This window comes from Gymnoscopelus microlampas (genome assembly GCF_963454915.1).
Source record: "Gymnoscopelus microlampas genome assembly, chromosome: 2".
Lineage (NCBI taxonomy): Eukaryota > Metazoa > Chordata > Actinopteri > Myctophiformes > Myctophidae > Gymnoscopelus > Gymnoscopelus microlampas.
The window spans coordinates 23,108,997-23,130,897 of NC_139939.1; the positions used below are offsets into that span (position 1 = coordinate 23,108,997).

General features: G+C 39.4%; 3 protein-coding genes across 4 annotated transcripts; 2 read left to right on the forward strand and 1 right to left on the reverse strand.

Annotated features, from left to right (window-relative positions):
* The first annotated feature begins 1,463 nt into the window (after positions 1-1,463).
* nfam1 (NFAT activating protein with ITAM motif 1) lies at positions 1,464-5,299 on the forward strand. Of its 2 annotated transcripts, XM_084074676.1 has the most exons (6): positions 1,464-1,620; positions 1,861-2,118; positions 2,828-2,946; positions 3,749-3,886; positions 4,002-4,118; positions 4,608-5,299. In XM_084074676.1, the coding sequence occupies exons 1-6, from the start codon at positions 1,554-1,556 to the stop codon at positions 4,665-4,667; spliced, it is 759 nt and encodes a 252-aa protein (XP_083930802.1). In that variant the 5' UTR covers positions 1,464-1,553; the 3' UTR covers positions 4,668-5,299. The 2 variants fall into 2 exon arrangements, with proteins under 2 accessions (XP_083930802.1, XP_083930803.1); XM_084074677.1 differs by lacking the exon at positions 3,749-3,886.
* Positions 5,300-6,034: 735 nt separating this feature from the next.
* On the forward strand, positions 6,035-15,059 carry f8a (coagulation factor VIII associated). The gene is made up of 12 exons (XM_084078611.1): positions 6,035-6,152; positions 7,222-7,268; positions 7,471-7,543; positions 8,438-8,597; positions 9,581-9,649; positions 9,783-9,903; positions 9,999-10,091; positions 10,609-10,673; positions 11,685-11,766; positions 13,172-13,218; positions 13,517-13,572; positions 13,692-15,059. Exons 1-12 carry the CDS (start codon positions 6,094-6,096, stop codon positions 13,771-13,773), a joined length of 954 nt encoding a protein of 317 aa, XP_083934737.1. The 5' UTR covers positions 6,035-6,093; the 3' UTR covers positions 13,774-15,059.
* A 404-nt stretch (positions 15,060-15,463) lies between these two features.
* Positions 15,464-21,601, reverse strand: LOC311060442 (epithelial membrane protein 1). The gene is made up of 5 exons (XM_084078620.1): positions 21,483-21,601; positions 19,370-19,453; positions 18,839-18,938; positions 17,014-17,154; positions 15,464-16,410 (listed from the first exon to the last, which is right to left on the reverse strand). Exons 2-5 carry the CDS (start codon positions 19,442-19,444, stop codon positions 16,247-16,249), a joined length of 480 nt encoding a protein of 159 aa, XP_083934746.1. The 5' UTR covers positions 19,445-19,453; positions 21,483-21,601; the 3' UTR covers positions 15,464-16,246.
* Positions 21,602-21,901: the final 300 nt, after the last annotated feature.

Consider the following 21,901-nt stretch of genomic DNA (forward strand, 5'->3'; position numbering starts at 1 on the left):
CACAGTCAAATCCACAGTTACCTCAGAGCAAAATTAACACTGAGTATTTACTGTGAGGTAAGCTGGTCCAACAGCCTGAGTTATGGCCACTTTGATCTGTCTCTGGTTCCCACTCTCTGCCCTCTAAAGCTTGCCCTCATAAGGGTAAAAACCATACCGGAAAGAAAGGTCAATATCTTCCATCTTGAGACTGTGGGCATTTTGTCTTGCCAGATAAAGGTATCCACTACAATAAATTCAAGCTAGAAAACTGCATGTATGTTTTAAAGCACTTGGTAGTGCTTGGGGTTGTGTCAACCCCTATATATATATCGCCTGCAAAACATGCAAGCAGCAATGACCTGCTACTAGTTTGGAGCAGGCAACTACAGCATGAGAAGCAATCAAAGAAGCATAATTGGAATGGTATGGTGCCTGACAGCGATATATCGTCGCTGTCAGGCAGAAACCTTGTGTCTCCATATGTCAACTTTTTATGTTTTGTTTGAGTAAATTAATGCCTTATTTCATGTCGTACAACAATTCTGAAAATGGTTGATCTACAAGCGCATGAAAAAGGATACAGTTATAATGAAAAAGGAACAGTTTTATCACTTCTGATGTTGGATTTCAACATTTGAGTAAATTGTCAATATATTTCTACTTTTTTTCAAGTAAAGGAGGGTGGGGCCGGGGGTGGTAAAGGAGGAATATAACAGAAACTGAATGAATTATTAGTTATTGACTGGTATCCAGATGTTATTCCAGTACTTTCTTTCTTCCCTCTTCCCTCTTCCCTCTTCTCTCTCTCTCTCTCTCTCTCTCTCTCTCTCTCTCTCTCTCTCTCTCTCTCTCTCTCTCTCTCTCTCTCTCTCTCTCTCTCTCTCATTCCGGGTCTGTTTTTGTACCGTGGCTGATGTGAGGTCAGAGTTGGCCACTAATGTTGCCAGCAAAAAGATGGTGAAATAACCACGCAGAAAGGAAGGGGAAAGAGGAAAACAGACAGACAGACAGACAGACAGACAGACAGAAAGACAGACAGACACACAGACAGACAGACAGACACACAAACACACAGACACACAGACACACAAACAGAAAGTGTGCACTTATTCATTGCATGCTTAATGACTGACAAGTATTACAACAGTGAAGAGGTCACTCTTCCACACCTGCTTCATATTACCAACAAGCAATTTGTCACCTTCACCAGAACTCCGTCCTCTGATTCCCCTCTTTCATACATATTACGCACACACATATATATTCTGTCTGCATTCGTCTCTTCTCCTTGCACAAATGTAGAGTCTGATGTTATGTGTGAACTCTGCAATCATATTGTCTATTTTTCTCACACAAAACAGTACCAATTTGGAGGAAGTTGCATTGCAAAAAAACGAAACAAAAAAACGGGAACAACATGTGTGCAACGTCACAGGAGCCAAGATAAAGTGAGACACAGTGAACAAGCCCATTGAAGAAGACTGAGTCAGAACTTGGAGCACCGACACTGGAAACGATTTTTACACTCGCACTGATATTTACCCAGGGGGAATACAAACAAAAAATACAAAATGGAAACATGGATAGGACTATTTGTACTTCTCACCCCGTTCGTTGCTTCTGGAATCATGGGTCAATGTAAGGTATCTTTACAGTGACTATAATATACAGTTGTGGGTGTAGTGGAATGTGTGTTTTGTTAAAAATATGTTAAAGTTTTATGACAGCACTGAAATAGGATTAAAACTCCTCAACAGTATTGTAAAACTGTGTGAGAATAGGTTGGGTAATTTGGGATGCAAATTTGTCATTTTAGAAACGGATGAAAACCTTTACCAAGATTTATATTATACATATGATCTATGTTCGCCAATACAGCCATAGAGTTGGAGAATAGAGTCTTCTTGGCTCTAGCTGCAGAAGATCTCAATATTCAATTCAAGGTTGTTCAGCCAGTCAACCAGAGTGGCACCGGAGAGTGTTTCAACCCAATGGACAACCTGATACACAAGTTTGAACCATCCCAACCCACTGAAACTGTCAATGTGAAGCTGACAAATGTGACAAGTGCCAACACAGGAGAATACTTCTGCAAATATAAAACGGCTACGGTTTACTGGGCAGTTCTAGTGAGAGGTAAGTGAAGAAGAGAAGCAGAGGTGGAAGTAAAAACTGAAAGATTTGAGGGCAGTGAGGAGGAAGCAATAAAGCATTATGTCTAGAAACAGGAGAGATAGGCCTCGTGATAAATGTGAAGTCATTTAGACTCAAACAGGAACTGCAGTTTGAAAGTGACACCTAAATGTAAGATTTCACAGGACGTGTGAGCTAATACGATATATGAATCTAAATTATAATTTCTCAAACTGTGAAAAAAACAAGCAGATTCATTTAACGACACGTCCCTATTCTAGGGGAAACATTTTGTGACAACAGCATATCTACAAGTTCACAACACGTCGCAATGCGACATGCTGTGAGCTTTTAAATCTGCACTTTTCGGCAAATATATCTAGTGTAGAGAGCAAAAGCTGGTGGCCTTGAGGAATCTGGTCAACCAAGTATGAGGTCTATGGGTTTAACCCATTAAAACACGGAAAGTACCTGTGTCATTTTAGATTTTTGTGTTGGCTATTCAAAAATAGCAGATATTTTTGAACATTTTTGAAGAATCTGAACGTGTGAGAACTGCTGATTAAAGGCATTAGTAGAATCGGCCTCAGGTCTTAACGGTTAATGAAGTGTTTAATAGCAACAAAGTCAAATCCTCTGTGTTAAATTAACCAAATGGACCCATAGTAATAGACTTCATATGTAAAACTGACTGGCGTGTTGTTTCTTCCAGATGAGGGATACAGAGAGCGACCCTCCAGGTCGGGTTACCAGGGAGTCATTATTGTTGGTGCCGTCACATTGGTGCTGCTCATTTTTAGTGTTGCCGGCTCAGTCTATGTCTTCTGTTGGGTAAGGAGAGGTGTGGTGCATAACTTGGTGACAGTTAGGTAACAGCAGATGTTGTCATTGCTTTCTCACAGTCTTCCTGTCATGTTTGATGTCAGCGTGTCGTCAATATGACAATAATTTCAGAAGTTCCAAAATGTCCTCATGAGGAGCTTCAGTGGTGTGTGTGTGTGTGTGTGTGTGTGTGTGTGTGTGTGTGTGTGTGTGTGTGTGTGTGTGTGTGTGTGTGTGTGTGTGTGTGTGTGTGTGTGTGTGTGTGTGTGTGTGTGTGTGTGTGCGCGTGCGCGCGTGCATGTGCGTGCGTGCGTGATCCTCACAAGAGAAAAGGGTATTCTTATGGATGAAAAATATTTTTATAGGCTATAGGCTAACAATTAGGAAAACGTTCAGGTTGGGGTTAGGATTAGACATTTAGAGGTTAGGTTTATGGGTTTAGGGTTAGAGTTATATAGTAGATCTACAAGCTCACAACAGGTTACAGCGCTTGTAGATACTATTTTTGGCTGTAGGATTACGATTAAAAATGGCGAAAGAATTGCAAAAATGGCATTCATAAAATTGCCATTCTGAAATGAATGAATGAATATTTCATTTTCATGTCAGGACAATTGCTTGACCCATCCCCCACGATTCAGATCATGATACAAAAGAAAATATGAAATAAAATGAATTTCATTCTCCACCTCATTTAAGTCACATATTCACATGTAATGTGTGTGTGCGGTGGGCATGTTCTGTGTCCATCCATGTGTGTCTTCTTTATCAAGTTCATTTGTGTGTTCTTGTACCGTATCATTAATTTCAGCATAATGAGCCTGTGGAAGATGAAAGTGCAAACACAAGTGGGATTAGAGTGCAAAGGACAGAACAAAGAACAGAACAAAGAACAGAACAAAGTAGGGAAGAAGAGAACATGGCTGCAGCATCTGATTCTTTCTACGCTGTAAGATGAAGCACTCTTCAAAAAATCCTATTTCTGCTTGCATTATATTAGATTGAAATTGATTTAGTATAATACTAATACTCAAGACACCTTTTCTTTCTTTCTTTCTTTTCAGAGTCTAGAGCCTCGACCCCTTTCCATATATGAGGTGCTGAATACTTCAGCGACCGCTGGAGCCACAGGACAAGGAAATGTTCTGCCCAGGTCAAACAGATCCATACAGCAGGTCAAGGTCAGTAGAGTACCACCCAATATGTATTGGAATTGCAGGCTCAAACCTATCTTCAAAAATGTTCCAAAAAACATTGAAAAGTATGAAAATAGCAGATGTACAAGCTTACATGTCGCTCAGTAACACGTTTTGAGCTTGTGCATCGGGCTTAAAGCTGCAGTCCATAACTTATTTTAATGAATAGCACTTTGTTTTGACCTGTATGGTGGAATATGTTATTATAATTCTGTGTATACGGTGGTTGTAGTTGGTCTACCTGCTCTTAATGAGAAATGTACAATTGGTACATGAAGATCGAAACGGAAATAAAAGAAAATCCTCTAGACAAATGCGCTTTGTATTAGGTTATATATAGCTCAACAGTAGAAATGTAACACTTGCGCGGGGGGCCTGAGTTAAACTTCTGGGTAGTACTACAATTAAACAGTTAAGGTTGCAGGTTATCTTCAACATCATTGCTAACCCCTCCTCCCCTCTCTCCTTCTACAGGTGGAACAAAGAACACACAACAAGAATGATGGAGAATTTGAGTCGTTCTATGAGAATTAACCCATTAAAACCGGGAAAGCATCTGTGTCATTTAACATTTTAGCTATGTATTTGTGTCCAGTGGAAACCTCATATGTCCAAAACTGTTACTTTTCAGGATTCAAATTCAAAAGTAGCAGATCTACAAGCTCAAAACGACAAGTTCTGAGCTTGTAGATCTGCTACTTTTGGGTCGGGATCCCCAGGGGGTCCACATATGATTTTTGGGGGGGGGGTCCCCAGATGTCAGTGAAGTGTCAATTTTTTAGAACCTTTTTAACACCTAAAAATGTTATTACTGCATCAAAAGTAATCAACAAACTATACCAAACATAGGCCAAATTGTCAAATAATTGAAGAAAGAGCAAAGAATTGTGAAAATAGCAGATCTACAAGATCTTGTAACACGGCTATTTTCATAATATTTATCTGTGGAGTTAAACAATATGTAATGCCTTAACTCCTACATGCCAATAGTTTGTCGGGTGGGGGCCTGGGGGGTCCCCAGTTGAAATATAATTATTTTGTGGGGTCGCGGCCTAAAAAGGTTGAGAACCCCTGCTAGACTGCTAGACTATCTCTATTCTCCTGCTTCATGTTCTCCTGTTGTGAAATGCTGATAAGAAATAAAGTGAGCTACACACCAATCTTTGTTGTCAAGACTACAAAACAAAAACATGTTCCAGAGTCACTTGTCTCTTTCCTACTATAGCCTACTACAGTATTACACTTTAAGAACACAAAAATCCCTTCGATAATAGCTGACCAACATCAAGTGATCAAGCCCAATGCTTTTGTCCTAGAAAGGTTAGTGGGAGAGGATACAGGTCGAGTGGGCACCTCGCAAATCCGGTGACCTCGGAACACTGGGCACCTGGTAATTCTGGGCACCAAAACCGACTGGGCACCACAGAACACTGCATTTCTGAATTATTGACCCTCAGAATTTCTCTGAGGGTCAAAAAAGGTGTATCTTATTAATATTACATCCCGGAAAGGTTAGGCTGCCCAGATCCACAACCTTAACCACACTAAACCCATGCCTAAAGGCAAGGCTAGTTTATTTCAACAAGACAATCCACTAAAGTGCTTTATGCAAAACATTACAAGTATTAAGACAAAGTGCAAAAGAAACACATTTTGAAAACTTAAATGAACTTAAGCTACTAACAGTGTTTAAATGTAATTAATTAACCCCAATGTCCACGCTTAACGAAATTTAATTTAATTATAGCCAAACTTCATTACATTTAAAACATAATTAGATTGGTCGGAGGCGCTGTCTATCATCCTTCCTTTCCATCGAGCTCCTCGTTGAACCCGCCCAGCTATTACGTTCCCAACCAATGGAGTGGTCGGGTACGGTTCTACCAGCCAATCAGAGCTCTCCTCTCAGACGGACTTCCTGGTTAGATGTGTTGTTGTTTCTTTTCACTTAATTTTGACGATGGCTGCGGAGGGTGATTTTCTGATGAGATACCGTGCAGTGTCAAATAAACTGAAAAAGTAAGTTATTTCTAACAGAGCCCTTTCTTTATCCCTGTCACATATATTGTCCTTCAGAGAGGAGGCAGAATATCGGGGTGCAACATTAGCTCAGTAGCTAGCGATGGCCGAGTGGCGTTGCCTTGCTAACGCTAAAGCTTTATATCTATTATAACAACACTCGGACACGTTACAATGGCAATTATTTCTGAGTCAAGGCAATACGTTCGAATTTAACGATGATTTACATGAGAACACTTCTTCCATCGAGGCTGGATTACTGTTTAACGTAGCCGCAAGCAACTAGATCCTATTTTTAATATCTGGAATCTAGAGTTGCCATACCAACCCTTGACAGCCCATACATTCAAACAGAAAAGTCCGATCGGATTGTATTAAACGACGTTAAACTCACCAACATTGCAGCTGTACGGAAAGCTAGAATGGCTTGAATGTATGGGCTGTCAAGGGTTGGTATGGCAACTCTACATTCCAGATATAAAATTTAGGATAAGAGTTGCTTGCGGCTATGGTTAAGGTACTGTAACGTCAGTGCGACTGTAGCTGCCTAGCTGGATACGAGTGTTATCTGGATACTAGTGTTAGCCTTGGATCAAGACTATCATCTGACTTTTGCTTTAGTATCTATCATACAAAAGTAAAAGTCAGACTCGTTACAATACATCAATGATGTCCAATTCTAAGTAAGTGTTTAGTCCCAAATAATAATATGACTGGGCTAGCTGATGTTGACACACAGCAGTGATTCTAATTATTTTTGTTTTAAGGACCCACCCGTTTGATATCATTAGTTCACCGATGATACTTTTTTTAGACCCCAATCTACTCTGTATGATTATTAGACCCCAATCTGCACTGTGTTAATAGTGTGTACCAAATGGACTGGTACAGGTTCATTTGGTTCCATTTATACAATATCTCTCAAGGTTACAGACCCTTAAGGGTCCATTGGTTTCTATTATATCAGTCATTTAGCTGGGGGACCCCTGGAACCTCCTCAAGGACCCCTGTGGTTCCCCCTGTCCCGTAGGGTGCTGTGATGTAACAATGTGTGTATTTATTTCCCAAGACGTTTTCTACGTAAACCCAATGTAGCAGAGGCGAGTGAGCAGTTTGGTAAGTGTCATTCTCTCTTCATAAGTTACATTACATACAGTATGCGTCAACATTAACTGTTAAAAGTACATTATGGATCTGTTTAATATTTTCTTGCCACACTTAGTTATCAGCCAGTGATATTTTGAATAGATTGGTCACAAAGCCATGCCATATGATAAAACTGTCCACACACTTTTGTTTTCTCCCTTTTGTGGTCCAGGCCAATTAGCTAAGGAGTTGAAGCAACAGGACTGTCTCCAGTATGCTGCGTTCTGTAACCTTGCTATGGCACGGTAAGACAACAAACTACTTAACATAAACCGACTTCATACTGTGGCCAAGTCCTAGACTCCTAGCCCTAGATTGGCTGATATTCCATACACTGCATGTATTCCACGTACACAGTCATAGAACACTCATGCACAATGCATTTTTGTTGAGGGATTCATCGTGGCGGCATTCAAATTTATAGTGCTCTGTATGTACTTACCCAATAATGAATTGCTTACGTGACTTTGGGGTCAGCTCTTGTCACCTACTTGTATGATATCCATTTGAAAGTTCTTGCAGAAAACATGTATTTAGTCAAATAACTGAGGTTCTTTAGGATGCTTTTGTCTCTTCTTTGATTTGATTTAGTAAAATATATGCCAGAACTTTCAAATGGATATGATACCAGATGACCCCCAAGTCACAATAAATCATTATTGTGAGTACACACACAGCGTTACAAATCAGAATGCCGCAGAGATTAATCCCACCCACTGAAATGCACTGAGTGTTCTTTATGGAATAAATGCAATGTACTGTATGCATCGGGTTGAAAAAGCTTAATCAAAGTTTGATCAAAACCATCCCTGATATCTGATAATACTAGTACTTACTCAGTAGAAGACCTTGAAACACCTCATTGAGCAATGGACATAACATAACACACAATTCTCACACATAAGTAATGGGTATACTATGTTTTTCTGCTCTTTGAATTTATGTTTGAGAGCGATGAGATTAAAACATGTTGTGTACCAAAGGGCTAAAATTTCTGTATCAGAATATTGTGCTTCAGAGCAATAGCTAATGTAATCATATAAGGTTTTCTGAGCACAACAAACTAAAATGAATGTTGGAATATTTCTAGGTTATAGCTACTTATCACATGATTATACATGTTGGATTTGTGCCTGTAGGTGTGAGCAGACTCTGTTCAATGCTCCCGGAGAGGCCCTGGCGTTGACCGACGCTGCCCGCCTCTTTCTCTCCTCAGAGAAGGAGAACAGGGCACTACAAGCCCCAGGGTTTGATGAGCATCTACAGGCTGCACTCAACTGCTATAGCTTTGCTATTAAGGTAGCTTTCACCTGCTGTTTGGTAACCACATGAACCCTAGCTTCCATATTCTGGGCATGTCATTATACTCAGAATCAACTTTATTGTCACGGCACACACGATTACAGGGTGGTAACAGAGTGGGCGAAATTATTATTTGTGCAAGCTCTCAACATTGCAGTTACAGGAAGAGTTAGAATAGGGGAAGAGAGAATAGAACAGGTCAAATAACAGGAAGGCACAGTGAAATAAAATATACAAAATTCAATATACATAAGGTACATTATAAAAAAGTAGCAATGGATAAATGGTACAACAGAAGGCAGAAATGATTCTTGTGCAGGTGGAAAATATGTTTAGCATTATCGCAGGTATATAAATTCACAGTTTTGTGTTCATGGTTAAAGAAAGGAAAAACCGAGCATCATGCTCAAAATCTGATTAAATACCTATTGTTTCCCTAACTATAAATAAACAAATATGAGAACATTCAGCAAAAAGCAGATCTACAAGCTCACAACATGTCGTAACATGAGCTTGTGGATCGGCTATTTTATGCAAAAGATTTGGTCTAGAAGGAATAAATGAGGGGACCGAGTATAGACCTAAGATCTGACTGTAGGGTGTTTTTCTCTCTAACGCAAGTCAAATAATCAATTTAGATAACAGATTGAAATGCAGTACCTCTTGCATTCTGGGTAGTGAGTAGTGTTAGAGGACATGAGGTGAATGTGAAGTATAAGATATGTAGCACATCGCTCAATACGATAAAAACACCACTGACATTGAAAAGGTGCAAGGTACAGTGTTGTGAATCGACAGCTGCTTAATAATTCATAATCTAAAATCCAAATAGGAGCATCCATCTAAAGGGAACGTTGAAATGTGGGAGAGTCAGATTGAACATCTGGCGAATAGCTTTTTACTCTACATTCCGATGGTGCCCTCTTGCCAACATTCCTTTTGAGACAGTAGAATAAGACTGCTTTACAAATGGCTTACAGGTGTACATTGAGATGAACCAACCGGTGATGGCAGCCAGCCTGTCTCTAGAACTTGGCAATGCACTCAAGGTAAGTCAGCAGAGCTAGAATGAGCCACAACATAAAAAAATATGATTTGTTCTACTGTTAAGTCTATGAAGTGGGAAAATTCCATATTAAATTCACTCTCTTCCCTCACTGTCCTCTTCTTCCTCTAACACAGGAGATGAACAGACCAGGTGAGGCTATTGTTCATTACCAGAGGGCAGCAGAGTTGCAGACACAAACCCCTATGGAAGCTCTGCTGTCCATGGGAGAAATGGCAACCTGCAAAATCCTTACCCGTGAGTCCATTTGGATTTGACGTTGTTGTTTGTCTGTGTGTGTTGCAGATTAGTTTATCTGCAACGGCAGCTTGATGTCTTCTCTTGTTTTGCAGGTGACTATGATGGTGCTTTGTCAGTGCTGACAGAAATGCAACTGATGTGCCAGGAGAGAGGACTACAGCTGCCTGGCACCAACACCCCTGTTGGTGAGGCTCTGATACACTATAATCTATGGGGGGGGGGGGGAGACAATGTTTGGCCTTGTTTTCTGACGTCTTTCCCACTTATCTACTACCCCTTTACACCAAATCTCTTCAACGATCTACAAGCTCATAATACGTTGCGTTGCAATGCGTTGTGACCTTATAGATCTGCTATTTTTGCAGAATGTTCGCCTATTATGACATGCCCCAAAAATGTATGCTATATGGTTCATGCGATTAAGCCCTATATTCTTAATTGAATAGCAAATATTGCAGATCTACAAGATCGCAGCGTGTCACATCACAATGCATTGTGAACTTGTAGATCTGCTATTTTTGCAAAATGTATTATTCTTTTAAAATCTGTCCAAAATGGTGAATGCCAGGGTTAATGTGGGAAGACCTGCTTATATGATTGAGTGTTTATAGCATGTAGACCTTTGCATATTGAATGTTAACATCATGAGACATTTTGACTGTTTTCAGCATTTCCATTCACATCTCTCATACATCCTCCTAGGTGCATTTCTAGACATTGTGGCCAAGTGTGAGATCTCCAGAGTGCTGCTGCTGATGTTGCTTGAGGTAGTTGCCTGTCTGTCTGTCTGTCTGATCAGTTGGGCATGTCCAGTCCATATATGCGCATATCTGCGGGCAGACACAATTTGAATGTATACAAAAGATATTGTATAAAATTGTTATTATAATATTTATTATTATTAACCCATTGATACCTGGAACGCATCTGTGTCACTTTAGATGTCTTTGGCTATTCAAAAATAGCAGATATACAAGCTCATAGCGCGGCACCGAGTCTAAAAACAAAACAGGGTTTTGAAAAAAATTGGAAAAAAAATATTTTGAGCTTGTAGATCTGCTATTTTTGAAAAATCATGAAAAATATTTTTTTTCCAATTTTTTTCAAAACCCTGTTTTGTTTTAGATTTTTGTTTTAATCGCCTCAGGTCTTAATGGGTTAAAGGTAGGGTAAGTGATTTTCTTTGGTTAAAATAAGTGTTAAATAGCTCTATATTCTGATAGTAGTCATTGCTGTAGAGTGTTTGTTCAGTAACAGGTCTCTATGTCTCTCCAGCTTTTAATTAAACAGAAAATGCATTTTCAGGTCGGTATACCACTAATAACACTATATAACACTATAAAATGAAACTGAGGAATGGGTACTCTTCTGATTGGCTGAAATTTTGCAACCCACCTGAAAAACTATTTTCTGTTTGTGAAAGAGCTGGAGAGACAGGGAGACACCTGTTACTGAATTTAACCTCTACAGCAATGATTACTATCAAACCGTTTTGTTTGAACCAAAACATATCATTTTCCCTTCCCTATGTATGGATTCTGTATGAAATATATGCCGGATGACATGAAACGACATGTTTGATGCCATCGTTTCGTTAAGTCATCGTCAACATTTCATGGAAAATTATACAGAAGACATAGGGTATTTTTGCCACGCTATCTGATCTCCTCACTCATTAGAACAATGGTATTTAGGTTGAAAATCAGTTATGTTTTCCTTTAAATGAAATGCTAGAAGAATTTGCTGGTTAAAGAACTTTCAACTGTTTTCTATTGCAGCCTCCGCCTCAGAAGCTGTTACCAGAACATGCCCAGACCCTGGAAAGGTACGCGTGGGAGTCCTTTGACCCTCACAGCCAAGGTAACTGCACTTTAATTTGACTCCTCTAACAAAAGATTTGACAACAGCCAAAATAAATCTTAGTAATGACATTATAGATCATGTTTGCATCAGCAGATCATTTTTTCCCCTCCTATATTCTCTTCATAACAATTCTCCCCAATTTCTATAGGGGAGAATTCTCTGTCACTGCCAACCCCTACTTGCCGGTCTTGGGGAGGGTGTAGACCAGTGGTTCCCAAACTTTTTAACTCGAGGCCCAAAAGATACATTTTATGTCTCCCTGGACTAACGAAAATAGCAGATCTACAAGCTCACAACGCGTAGCATCATGACGCGTTGTGAGCTTGTAGATCTGCTATTTTCACTACTACGTTTTTTTAAAGGAATTCTTTAGATTCTTTTAATCAATTAATACATTTATTTATTTATTAAATTATTTAGAAAAACGTTTGTTTTTTTTGTTTTTTTAAGAAATTGCATCTTTTGTTGTACATTTTAGAAAATCTTTAGAAATAATTATAACTAAAAGCAAAATAAATGGATATTTACCTGTGACCCATGAAAATGGGTCCGAGACCCAAACATGGGTCCCGACCCACTGTTGGGGAAACAGTGGTGTAGAGACAATATGTCTCCTCCATTACACATGGAATCATCAGCTGCTTCTTCTTCTCAACTGACAGTGTGACAGTGAGGGAGAGCATAAATTGTGCGGAGGAACATCTTATCCCTCCCAGTTCCGCTCTCTGCTGATCTGGGAGACTGCCCAGTTCAGCAGGCTAACCTGTAGGAGTCGCTATCACAGAGCGCTGCTGCGGTGTCAGACCCCTGCTGCGGTGTGCATTCTGACATCTCAGTTATGATTGCGCCAGGGGTGCGCTCTGTGGATTCGTCTATAGTGCAGCGACAAAGAACGTCCTGCCCTTCGGCTTCCAACCCGAAAACACAGCCAATTGTGTTTGTTGGAGCGCCTGGCCAAGGCAGAGGCATTGTGTAGGAATCTGATCCCAGTCTCCTTAGTGGTAGGCAGGAACTTTACCCTTATGCCACCATATGTAGGGCTGGCCGATATGGATAAAATCAAATATCACAAGTTTTTGACCAAATACCTCGGTATTGATAATTTCACATAATGTATCATGACATAAATTCCTTTGACCCTTTTTTCCCACCCTACCGTTTTCTAAAATCGGCTATTTTCACTATTTTGGAAACAAATGGAAAGTATAAAATATGACTAAAGTGATTAAAACCATGAAGAGACAACATTTATGCCATATCACAATATTAAGATATCCAGAATCCCAGACAGTATCTAGTCTCATGTCACTATATCAATATAATATCAATTACCTAGTCCTGCTCGTATTTATGCCCCCCCTTTCTTTCTTTTTTGACACCTTGTTTTTGTTCTCTTATACAGTGACCTTCCTGCCTGAGAATGTTTTTCTGCTGCTCCAATCAGTGGTGGTGAGTAATAAAATCTACACACTTGTACAGTTTGCAGGATTTCCTGGTCCTAAATGTTTCACGTAGGAAAAAGAGTGATCACACATGGCCCAAGCCGAGGTTCAGTTTAATCCAGGAGTAGCTACTGAAAAAGATAGGGTGAAGTAACTTGTACGTATGATCTGTGTCAGGGGAAAATCACCAAAGAACCATAAAGGAGGATAAAGGCTGACAGGGTAGGAGAGGCCTTGTCTAGGTGATCTGTATTTGCAGTTAGGGTTTTATTTGCGCACTGTGTAACAGAAAATCTGTTCTGCAGATGGCCTGCCAGGAGAAAGACACAGAGTCCCTCAAGTCTCTTCAAACTGAGCTATGGTGAGCATTCAAAAATGTTAATTTCCGTCACGTGACTGGGATTTAGTAGTGTTTCCACTACTCCTGATTTTGCTGCGTTTTCCATATTGATCTGTGTGTTTGTGTGCTTTCCCCCTCAGGCCACTTCTCTCTGCTGAGGAGAACCATCTACTCCACCTGGTGGTGCAGGAGCGTATCACCCCCTCTGGGCAGGGGATTTAGTTCAGTCCAGTCCTAACTAGCTCCTTCTTGGAATCATACACAATGGAACATTCTCTCTCTGCCTAGGTCTGTTTTAAGACCTGAAGAAGGGTTGCATTCACAACCGTGGTATTCTGTAGCTCAGCAATTCCCAACCCGTGGGCCGGGGCCACTGGTGAGCCATGAGGATATTGCAATTGGGCCCCAAATAGAGAAAAAAAAAACACAACCAAGTGCTCAACGGAGAGACCAGTTGTTAAAAGTAGTCAAAAGTACCAGAGGTGCTCCTGGATCAATTGGGTTAAAACATGAAAAAACAGAGGATCTGGACACACTATTGAAAGGAGGGAAAGGTCTTTATTACAACAAGGCAAACGCCAACATGTTTTGACCACAACAGGTCTTCATCAGGGCGAAATGAGGGCCCCAATGGGCCTCCAAACAATTGGCAAAACACTAAGGTTTTAATGATTAATATAATGAATATAAAAAATATATATAACATAAAAATAAATGTCATTGTATTTTTTCTTTAAAACCTTGAACAATTGTAAATAGGAACTTAAAGTATACTACATTAGTTCCATTTATTCAATCTGTAACACAATCGATTGATTGATCATTAACATAAACATGCACGCGGCCCATTTGACCACTTAACAACTCAAGTGGGCCCTGATCCAGAAACGGTTGGGAGCCACTGCTGTAGCTCCTCCTTTGTCCAGAAAGCTGGACACACTACAAATGTTGCCCTTAACCCATTCCATGCTGAGTTTTTAAGCACAGGGAATATCCACAAGGGATGTTATTTTTTACATTCAAGAGTTTAGATTTTCAAAAGCTTCCCCACAGGTACCCTGATGTATAAAATGTGGTAGGCATATAAGTTTTGGATTAATTTATTAAAGAAATCATCCAGAGATCATGCGGTGTGCATCCACTCTGCATAAAGGTGAAAATGTGTCTTTACCACTGAAGTGAAATGGATAGTTTGTGTTTATTTATTTAAAACATTTTTGAATGAAGTTGAGTTGAAAGCAGAAATTTGGTCATGTTTTTATTTTGTTAATGCATGATATGGCTTCAATTCCACTATAATTACAAAACCTTCTAATGCATTGTCCTGAAATATGGTGATATGAAACACCATTGTCCTCCCATTACTGGTTTACTTAATGTTCACTGGTACAAATTACATGTACTTTGATATGATAGCAGCCAACTAAAACACAGAATCAAACATGGTTTAAAAAAAATCACACAAGAATACAAAATGTTACAAAAATACAATGGTTAAAATGTACATAGATAATAAAAAACAATGGTTACAATATATGCTGTAACATGATACAATGAATAAAAATTACTAGTACTGTAAATTAAGGCTTGTATTTTCTGATTGTTCAAGTACTGCAACAGGAATGTTGTAGTTTTACCAACATACCATACCTTATTAAATACAGTATATCACCCCTCAGCTGTCACACTGGAAACATGCAGTAATAACCAATAGTCATACAACTTGATTTTAGAGGTTGCGGAATATTGGCACCTCACAGAATGTCAACTGCTAATTGTCGGAAGTGCTTTTACTTGACCTTATCTCTTCTCCTAATATGTATTATGTAAAATGATTTTAACAATTAGAATCACAGACCTCATGTCCATTACGTTTCCCAAAACATGTATCACTTTGGCAATGGCAACTGATTTATCTTTTTGTTTTTTATGATTGTAATGCTACAAAGTAAGGTTTTCCCAAGTCCCTATTTTGATAAAGCTTTAAACTTTATACTCTACCTAGCCAAAATATGTTGCACCTTATCCCACCGTCTAGCTCCCTTCCCGCCCGCTTTTTCCTCTTCCCTGCTTATATGAATATGATACCATAAAACTATTCTCCCTGCCAATCTTCACAGCTTCATCTCTTCATTTAGGGTTGGGTGAGTTGACTTTTAAAGCCTCCAAACAAACTACGAATCCCAGGTCTGACGAGAACTGGTGGGCAACAATCTTTTTCATATCTTTTTCTTTTTCTATTCTCAAACTGAATAAATTCTGCATCTTGACCACTTAAACCTTGTATACTTAATTAAAATGGGTCCCCCAGGGGTCTAGAATTAGTCCCCTCCTTTTTCCCCCTCTACAATAAATCTCTTCACCGATCTAGAAGCTCACAACACGGTGCAACGCGGCGCGTTGTGAGCTTGTAGATTGGTTGTTCTCACCTTAAGTTCGCCCCAGAATAGGGTCACTAGGGTTTATGTGATCAGTAGTTCTCAAAGTCCAGGGACCCTCAGTGTTCCTTGAGGAGGTTCCAAATAGACCCTTACAGGCCTGTAACTGAGAGTGTACAAATGGTCCATTTTGGTTCCATTTGTACACTCTCAGAGTTATGGGGGTCCTTGAAATTAAAGCGTTTGAGAACCACTGGTTTAAATTGTCTGAATTGATTTTAATGGGACGTCAACCCTGCTGCATATCTTCAGTGCCATCATTCACTCTTTTTCCGCAGGATGAGGTAGGTGATGGCCAGGATGAGAGTGAGGACGAATGAGATCCAGGCCAAAACAAACGAGTGTCCATAGCCTCCTTCTGCTCCATCCTCTGTGTGGAAAGTAGCTGTGTAGATGGAGGCTGCAATCATTATACACAGACCTGGAGAAAAGGAAAGAATTGTTCATATTTAAAATCAATTACATTTTAAACAATTCAATTAACGATTTAACGCCTCAAAAAGTCGCATTGCGGTGCGTTGTGAGCTTGTAGATTAGCTGCGTATCACCATCTTATGACAAAGTATACAATAGGACTTAGGTGTTTAATAAGTTGGTCTTTTTTTTACCTGATAAGATGTTATGCATATGAGGATTGTTCCCAGATGTGGTCTAAGTAACCTAATTAATACCACTGCCTCTAGGAAGGCTAAGAGGAACTTAAAAGTCTATGTGAGCCTCGGCAGTCCCTCAGGTACAATTTCAAAACATCCTTATTATACATTAGACATGAAGTTGCTTAGAGATTATTGTTCTGATTAGATTGGTGTGATAGTAGCTGAGAATTCTTACATTTATAATAGGTCTCATAAAAGACTATCACATCATTATTGCACTTATCACTACATTTTTTTGTTTAATCATTGAGCAGATGCGGCAGTCGACAGTGACACAAATTCAGGGTGCCAAAAAGCGGATAATTCTTTTACAAGTAATACTCTAAATATTTTCCTCATGGCCCAAAGTCAGAGTCTAAGTTACTTACAGGAGATAAGCTGTAGAACTCCAGAGAAGGTGAACCTCTGGCCCTTGCCCAGAGTGAACAGCTGAGCCACAAACACAAACAAGGCCAGGATGGCAAATATACATGCCAGCACTGAGGTAGCCTGTACTGCCTGAAGGTAGTCTGTAGGGGGCGACACATAGAGCATAATTTAGTGATCAATCAAAAGACAAGGCGATGAAATGCAATGCTTTTGAGTACCAGCAGCATGAACCTAAAAGAGGGAAAATTGAATGTGCGGAGTGGGAGACAAAAGCAATAATTTTCTGATAAGTGTTGTCATTTTTAAAGCTTTACATTTTTAAGTCACTGCTAAAATCAAATACTAAATTAACACACATGTACCAGTTGAAAGCCAGAGTGAACCACAACGATATAAAGTGCCTTAGTATCTTTATCTTAGAATGATATGGCCAAAGCAATACTGATTTATTCTCCTACTTTAATTCATATAATATTGATATAGTGTGTGTGTGTGTGTGTGTGTGTGTGTGTGTGTGTGTGTGTGTGTGTGTGTGTGTGTGTGTGTGTGTGTGTGTGTGTGTGTGTGTGTGTGTGTGTGTGTGTGTGTGTGTGCGTGCAACTCAATCTGAATCAAACTATTTAAGACCATCAAATGCCAAATTGAACAAATAGCCATAGTGAATTGTAACTCTTAACTCTTTTATTTCAAGGACCCCCAATTTTATATGCATTAGAAAAAAGATTTTTGTGTTAGACACAATGTTGTCCGACATGGTCTGTCATTTGGTGCAGAATTCCTTTACTGTCTATGTGCTGTCTGTAGGCACAGTAACAGTGAAAATCTGATCAAAATAGCCATTCCGGTATACACTGTACGTTCTTTAGTTGTATTCACTACTACATGTAATAATGGTGAATATGAACAATTAATCACTTAGTATCCCAAGATGTTTTAACCACTTGAACCCCAGCATCTATATTCTGGTGAGAACATTGATTGATTGATTGATTGATGTACTTTATTTAGTAAGACATGAGAACAACAGTACATGGAAGTACAAATTCACAATACAAGGTCTACTAAACTGGAAGACTCATAAAAGCACTGAGCTTGTTTCAAATGAGTTCCCCATGCACACAAATCATGATGACATATAAGAGACAGACAGATATACACAATTACTATAGAATGTCATACAATCAGTTTACAGGTTACTGGTATGAAGAGTGAGAAATATGAACAAAAGGAGAAGGAGAGAGGCGGGGGGGGGTAGGTTAGGTTAGGACTTGGACAGGGGCCATTTTCCAAAATCAGCCAAAAATAGCCGATCAACAAGCTTGCAGATTGGCTATTTTCGTTTCGGCAAAGAGATGTGTTGCAGACAGGAAAAAAGCGGCCCACGTACATCTCCTCTGATCTCACTCAACCCAGGTTCGGCACAAACATGGGGTCAAATTTGTTCTACTGCTATGCCACCAAAATGTGAAATGCCCTTCCAACAAACATCAAAAAGTGTGACTCCTTACCCTCCTTCCAAACCACCATAAAGGCACACCTGTCTGCAATTTGTAAAGGGTCCTAGAAAAGCCCTCTAAGCTTAGTTAGCACCAAAAAGGACCCCCCCCCCTCTTAATGAATTTGATACACAGGACCACAATGGAAACAAGCCCCTATAGGGCTTTTTGTGTTATCCTTTTAACAATCATTGCCGTACAAACCGTACAATCTGTACAATCTGCAAACTGTTAATAAAGTATTCATTCAATCAATCAATGCAACTCAGGTCTGTTTCACTAAGTATAGAGAGTTTAAGTGATTTAAGAATATAGGACTTGGATTTACCTTCAGGGTAGCCTTTCAAGTTGGTGTAATGCCAGGCTGATTTCACCAGCTCCCATCTGCCCCACAGGTCAGTGTATGCGGTATCTGTCATCCACCAGGCCTGGCCACAAAATCACATTTGACATTAAAAAGAAGAAGAAAAAGAACACTTTAAGAAGTGTGGGTGAAGTAAGAAGTAGCCTAGAGTAGCTGAGTAGTCTTCATCTAAAGAAAACTTGACAATTGACATACAGTACTAGGCTACATCAGATTGTGTTGACCCGTGTCATAGCTATAGTGCATTTAATCAGCACGTTAAACCCGTTTTACTACATGATTGTTCCAATCATCTTTGAAGGCTGTCACTTCAGAAATGATGATGCTAACTCTCAACGTTTGTGATTTGCATAACCTGAGCTTGGGAGCTTGAATTTGCACTGCACAGACAGCATGTGGTTATCAGATGTTATTTGGTCCTTTCATTTAACTGTCTTTTAACAGAGGTGGGCCTTAGAAAAGCAAGGCTTATTAAAGAATGGACTAAGGACTCACATTATCAATGGTTGCCACCAGAAGCAGGATGATGGTTGTAATGTGCAGAACAACTATTCCGGCCAGGATCAACATTCTGTCTCCCTGAAACAGATATAACAGAGGAAGAGGGGAAGGATGTACAATATTTATTTTCAAACATTCTGTAGAGTTATATAACCCATCTTTGACTTAAGGTAAGTCCACTACACACACACAGCTGTTACAAATAACCACTGTCTCAGACAGTGGTGTAAAGTAACTTAGTACATGTACTCAAGTACTGTATTTATAAGTACAAGTACTTAAGTACTTTTTGTGGTATTTCTACCACTTCACTTCTTTTTTTTTACCACTTTTTACCACTTCAGCCATATAGGCCTATATATTTCTGCCATTTGAAAATAGACGATCTACAAGCTCACAATGCGACGCATTGTGAGGTTGTTGATCTGCTATTTTCAAAAGATCTTTATACATTTTTAACTTCTTTTTTTATTTTTTATTTTTTTACTGAAATGGGACATTCTGCACAATGAGTACTTTACTTTTGATGCTTTAAGTATATTTTAATGCCAATACTTTTGTACTTTTGTACATTTTGATTATGGGACTTCCACTTGTAACAGAGTATATCTACATTGCATTATTGATACTTTTACATAAGTAAAACCTGTGAGTACTTCTTCCATCACTGGTCTCAGACAGAGAGAGATGAACTGAAAAAGGAGAGCCATTGCAACAAGTCCAAACTCGTCTCTGTAGTCTCACAAACAGTCCACTTTTTTTTTGAATAACTGCATGGGCCATCTGCTGTCAAACACACACCCCCACTTACTCCCACAGAGGATTCCCCTGGCTGAGTGTTTTACCTCACTGCACAAAGGGAAGATCAGACTGGTTTAAGAGGGTCTTTAAAAAGTGCCAGCATTTTTCTAAACGAGGACATCTTTGGAACCAGTGAACATCTATATGAGAGGCGCCCACGAATGCTACCATGTGTCATAATTAGGTTTTTCTTTTTTTTCTCCTTGTTTTTCTTTTTTCCCCCCAAAGGTTTTGATCTTTTCCATAGGCTAAACATCTGACAACGAACTCTGTCCCTTTTATAGATTAATTGCTTCGACAAGAAAAGAAAATGCAGTGGTGTAAAGTAACTAAGTACATGTACTCAAGTACTGTACTTAGGTCTTAAGTACAATTTTGAGGTATTTTTTACTTTACTGGGGTATTTCCAATTTTCAATATTTTTACTTCTAATCCACTACATATCAGAGGCAAATACTACTTTCACTCAACTATAATTATTTGAAAACTTGAGTTACTAGTTACTTCGTAGATTTGATTATTATTACAAAACACTAGCCCCTTCAGCCCTATATCTGCCATTTGAAAATAGCAGACGTACAAGCTCACAATGTGTCCTAAGCATTGTGAGCTTGTAGATCGGCTATTTTCAAAAGATTTTGTATACATTTTGAACTTGTGAAATGGGACATTCTGCACAATGAGTAGGCTACTTTTACTTTTGGTACTTAAGTTGGTACTAGGTATACATTGATGCTGAAACTTTTGTACTTTTACTCAAGTATATTTTGAATACGGGACTTACTTGTAACAGAGTATCTACATTGTAGTATTGATACTTTTACTTAAGTAAAACATCTGAGGAGTGAGGACTTCTTCCATCACTGAAATGTAATCAGGCTATACACGCTGTTCCCATAATGGGACATTCCCGTTCGGGATGGGTGCTGCCGCTGTTCTACTCCCGTTAGATGAGATGGGCACAGGCCCTATAGCCAACTACTATGAAAAGAGCGCGAGAATACGACGACAGAACATAATCACACATGTCTATGGTATACGCGACAAATAAACGCTTTAAACTTAATCGCATTATTGGAAATATCTTACAATCCCGCGTCTCTGTTACAGCCTAATTTTGTGCTCGCCAAGTGAAAACCATGCTATTCGTCAAAGCCCTGATGAAAACCAATTATGCTGTTGTTCAGTTTTCCCCCAAGTTCACACATTTTCAAATCCCTCCAAACATAATGTGAAATATCATTATAGCAATCATGACCCGCATGCGTTAGTCAGATAAAATCTCAACAATATGAGTAACCCTTACCTGTGTGATCACTTTTACGCACGACAGTTATTTGGAATCTGAAATGCTGTGTAGTAGACCCACCCAGCTTCGAATTCATAGCATACACATCACCCTGTTTTCTTTCTCCAGCCCCTTCCTACCCTCCCCCCGACCAAACCCCACCCATATCCTCTACTTTTACTCACTGAAAACTTTGGAGTCAAATGGCCAGTGGTTCCCCAATCCCTGCCCTGGGACAAAACAGTGCGCAAAGAAGAGTAATGCATATAGTGTCTTGGTTAAAAAGAACGCTTCTTTTATACTTGGACACATTTGGGGTTCATGTTTTTTAAATGTTTTGCATTTCTAGCTTTGAGGGAAAGAAAAGTGAGCTCCAAAGAGAGCTCTAGTATTTCTGTGGCTAAACCAACTCCCCTGGTTGTAACAGTTGTAACTTT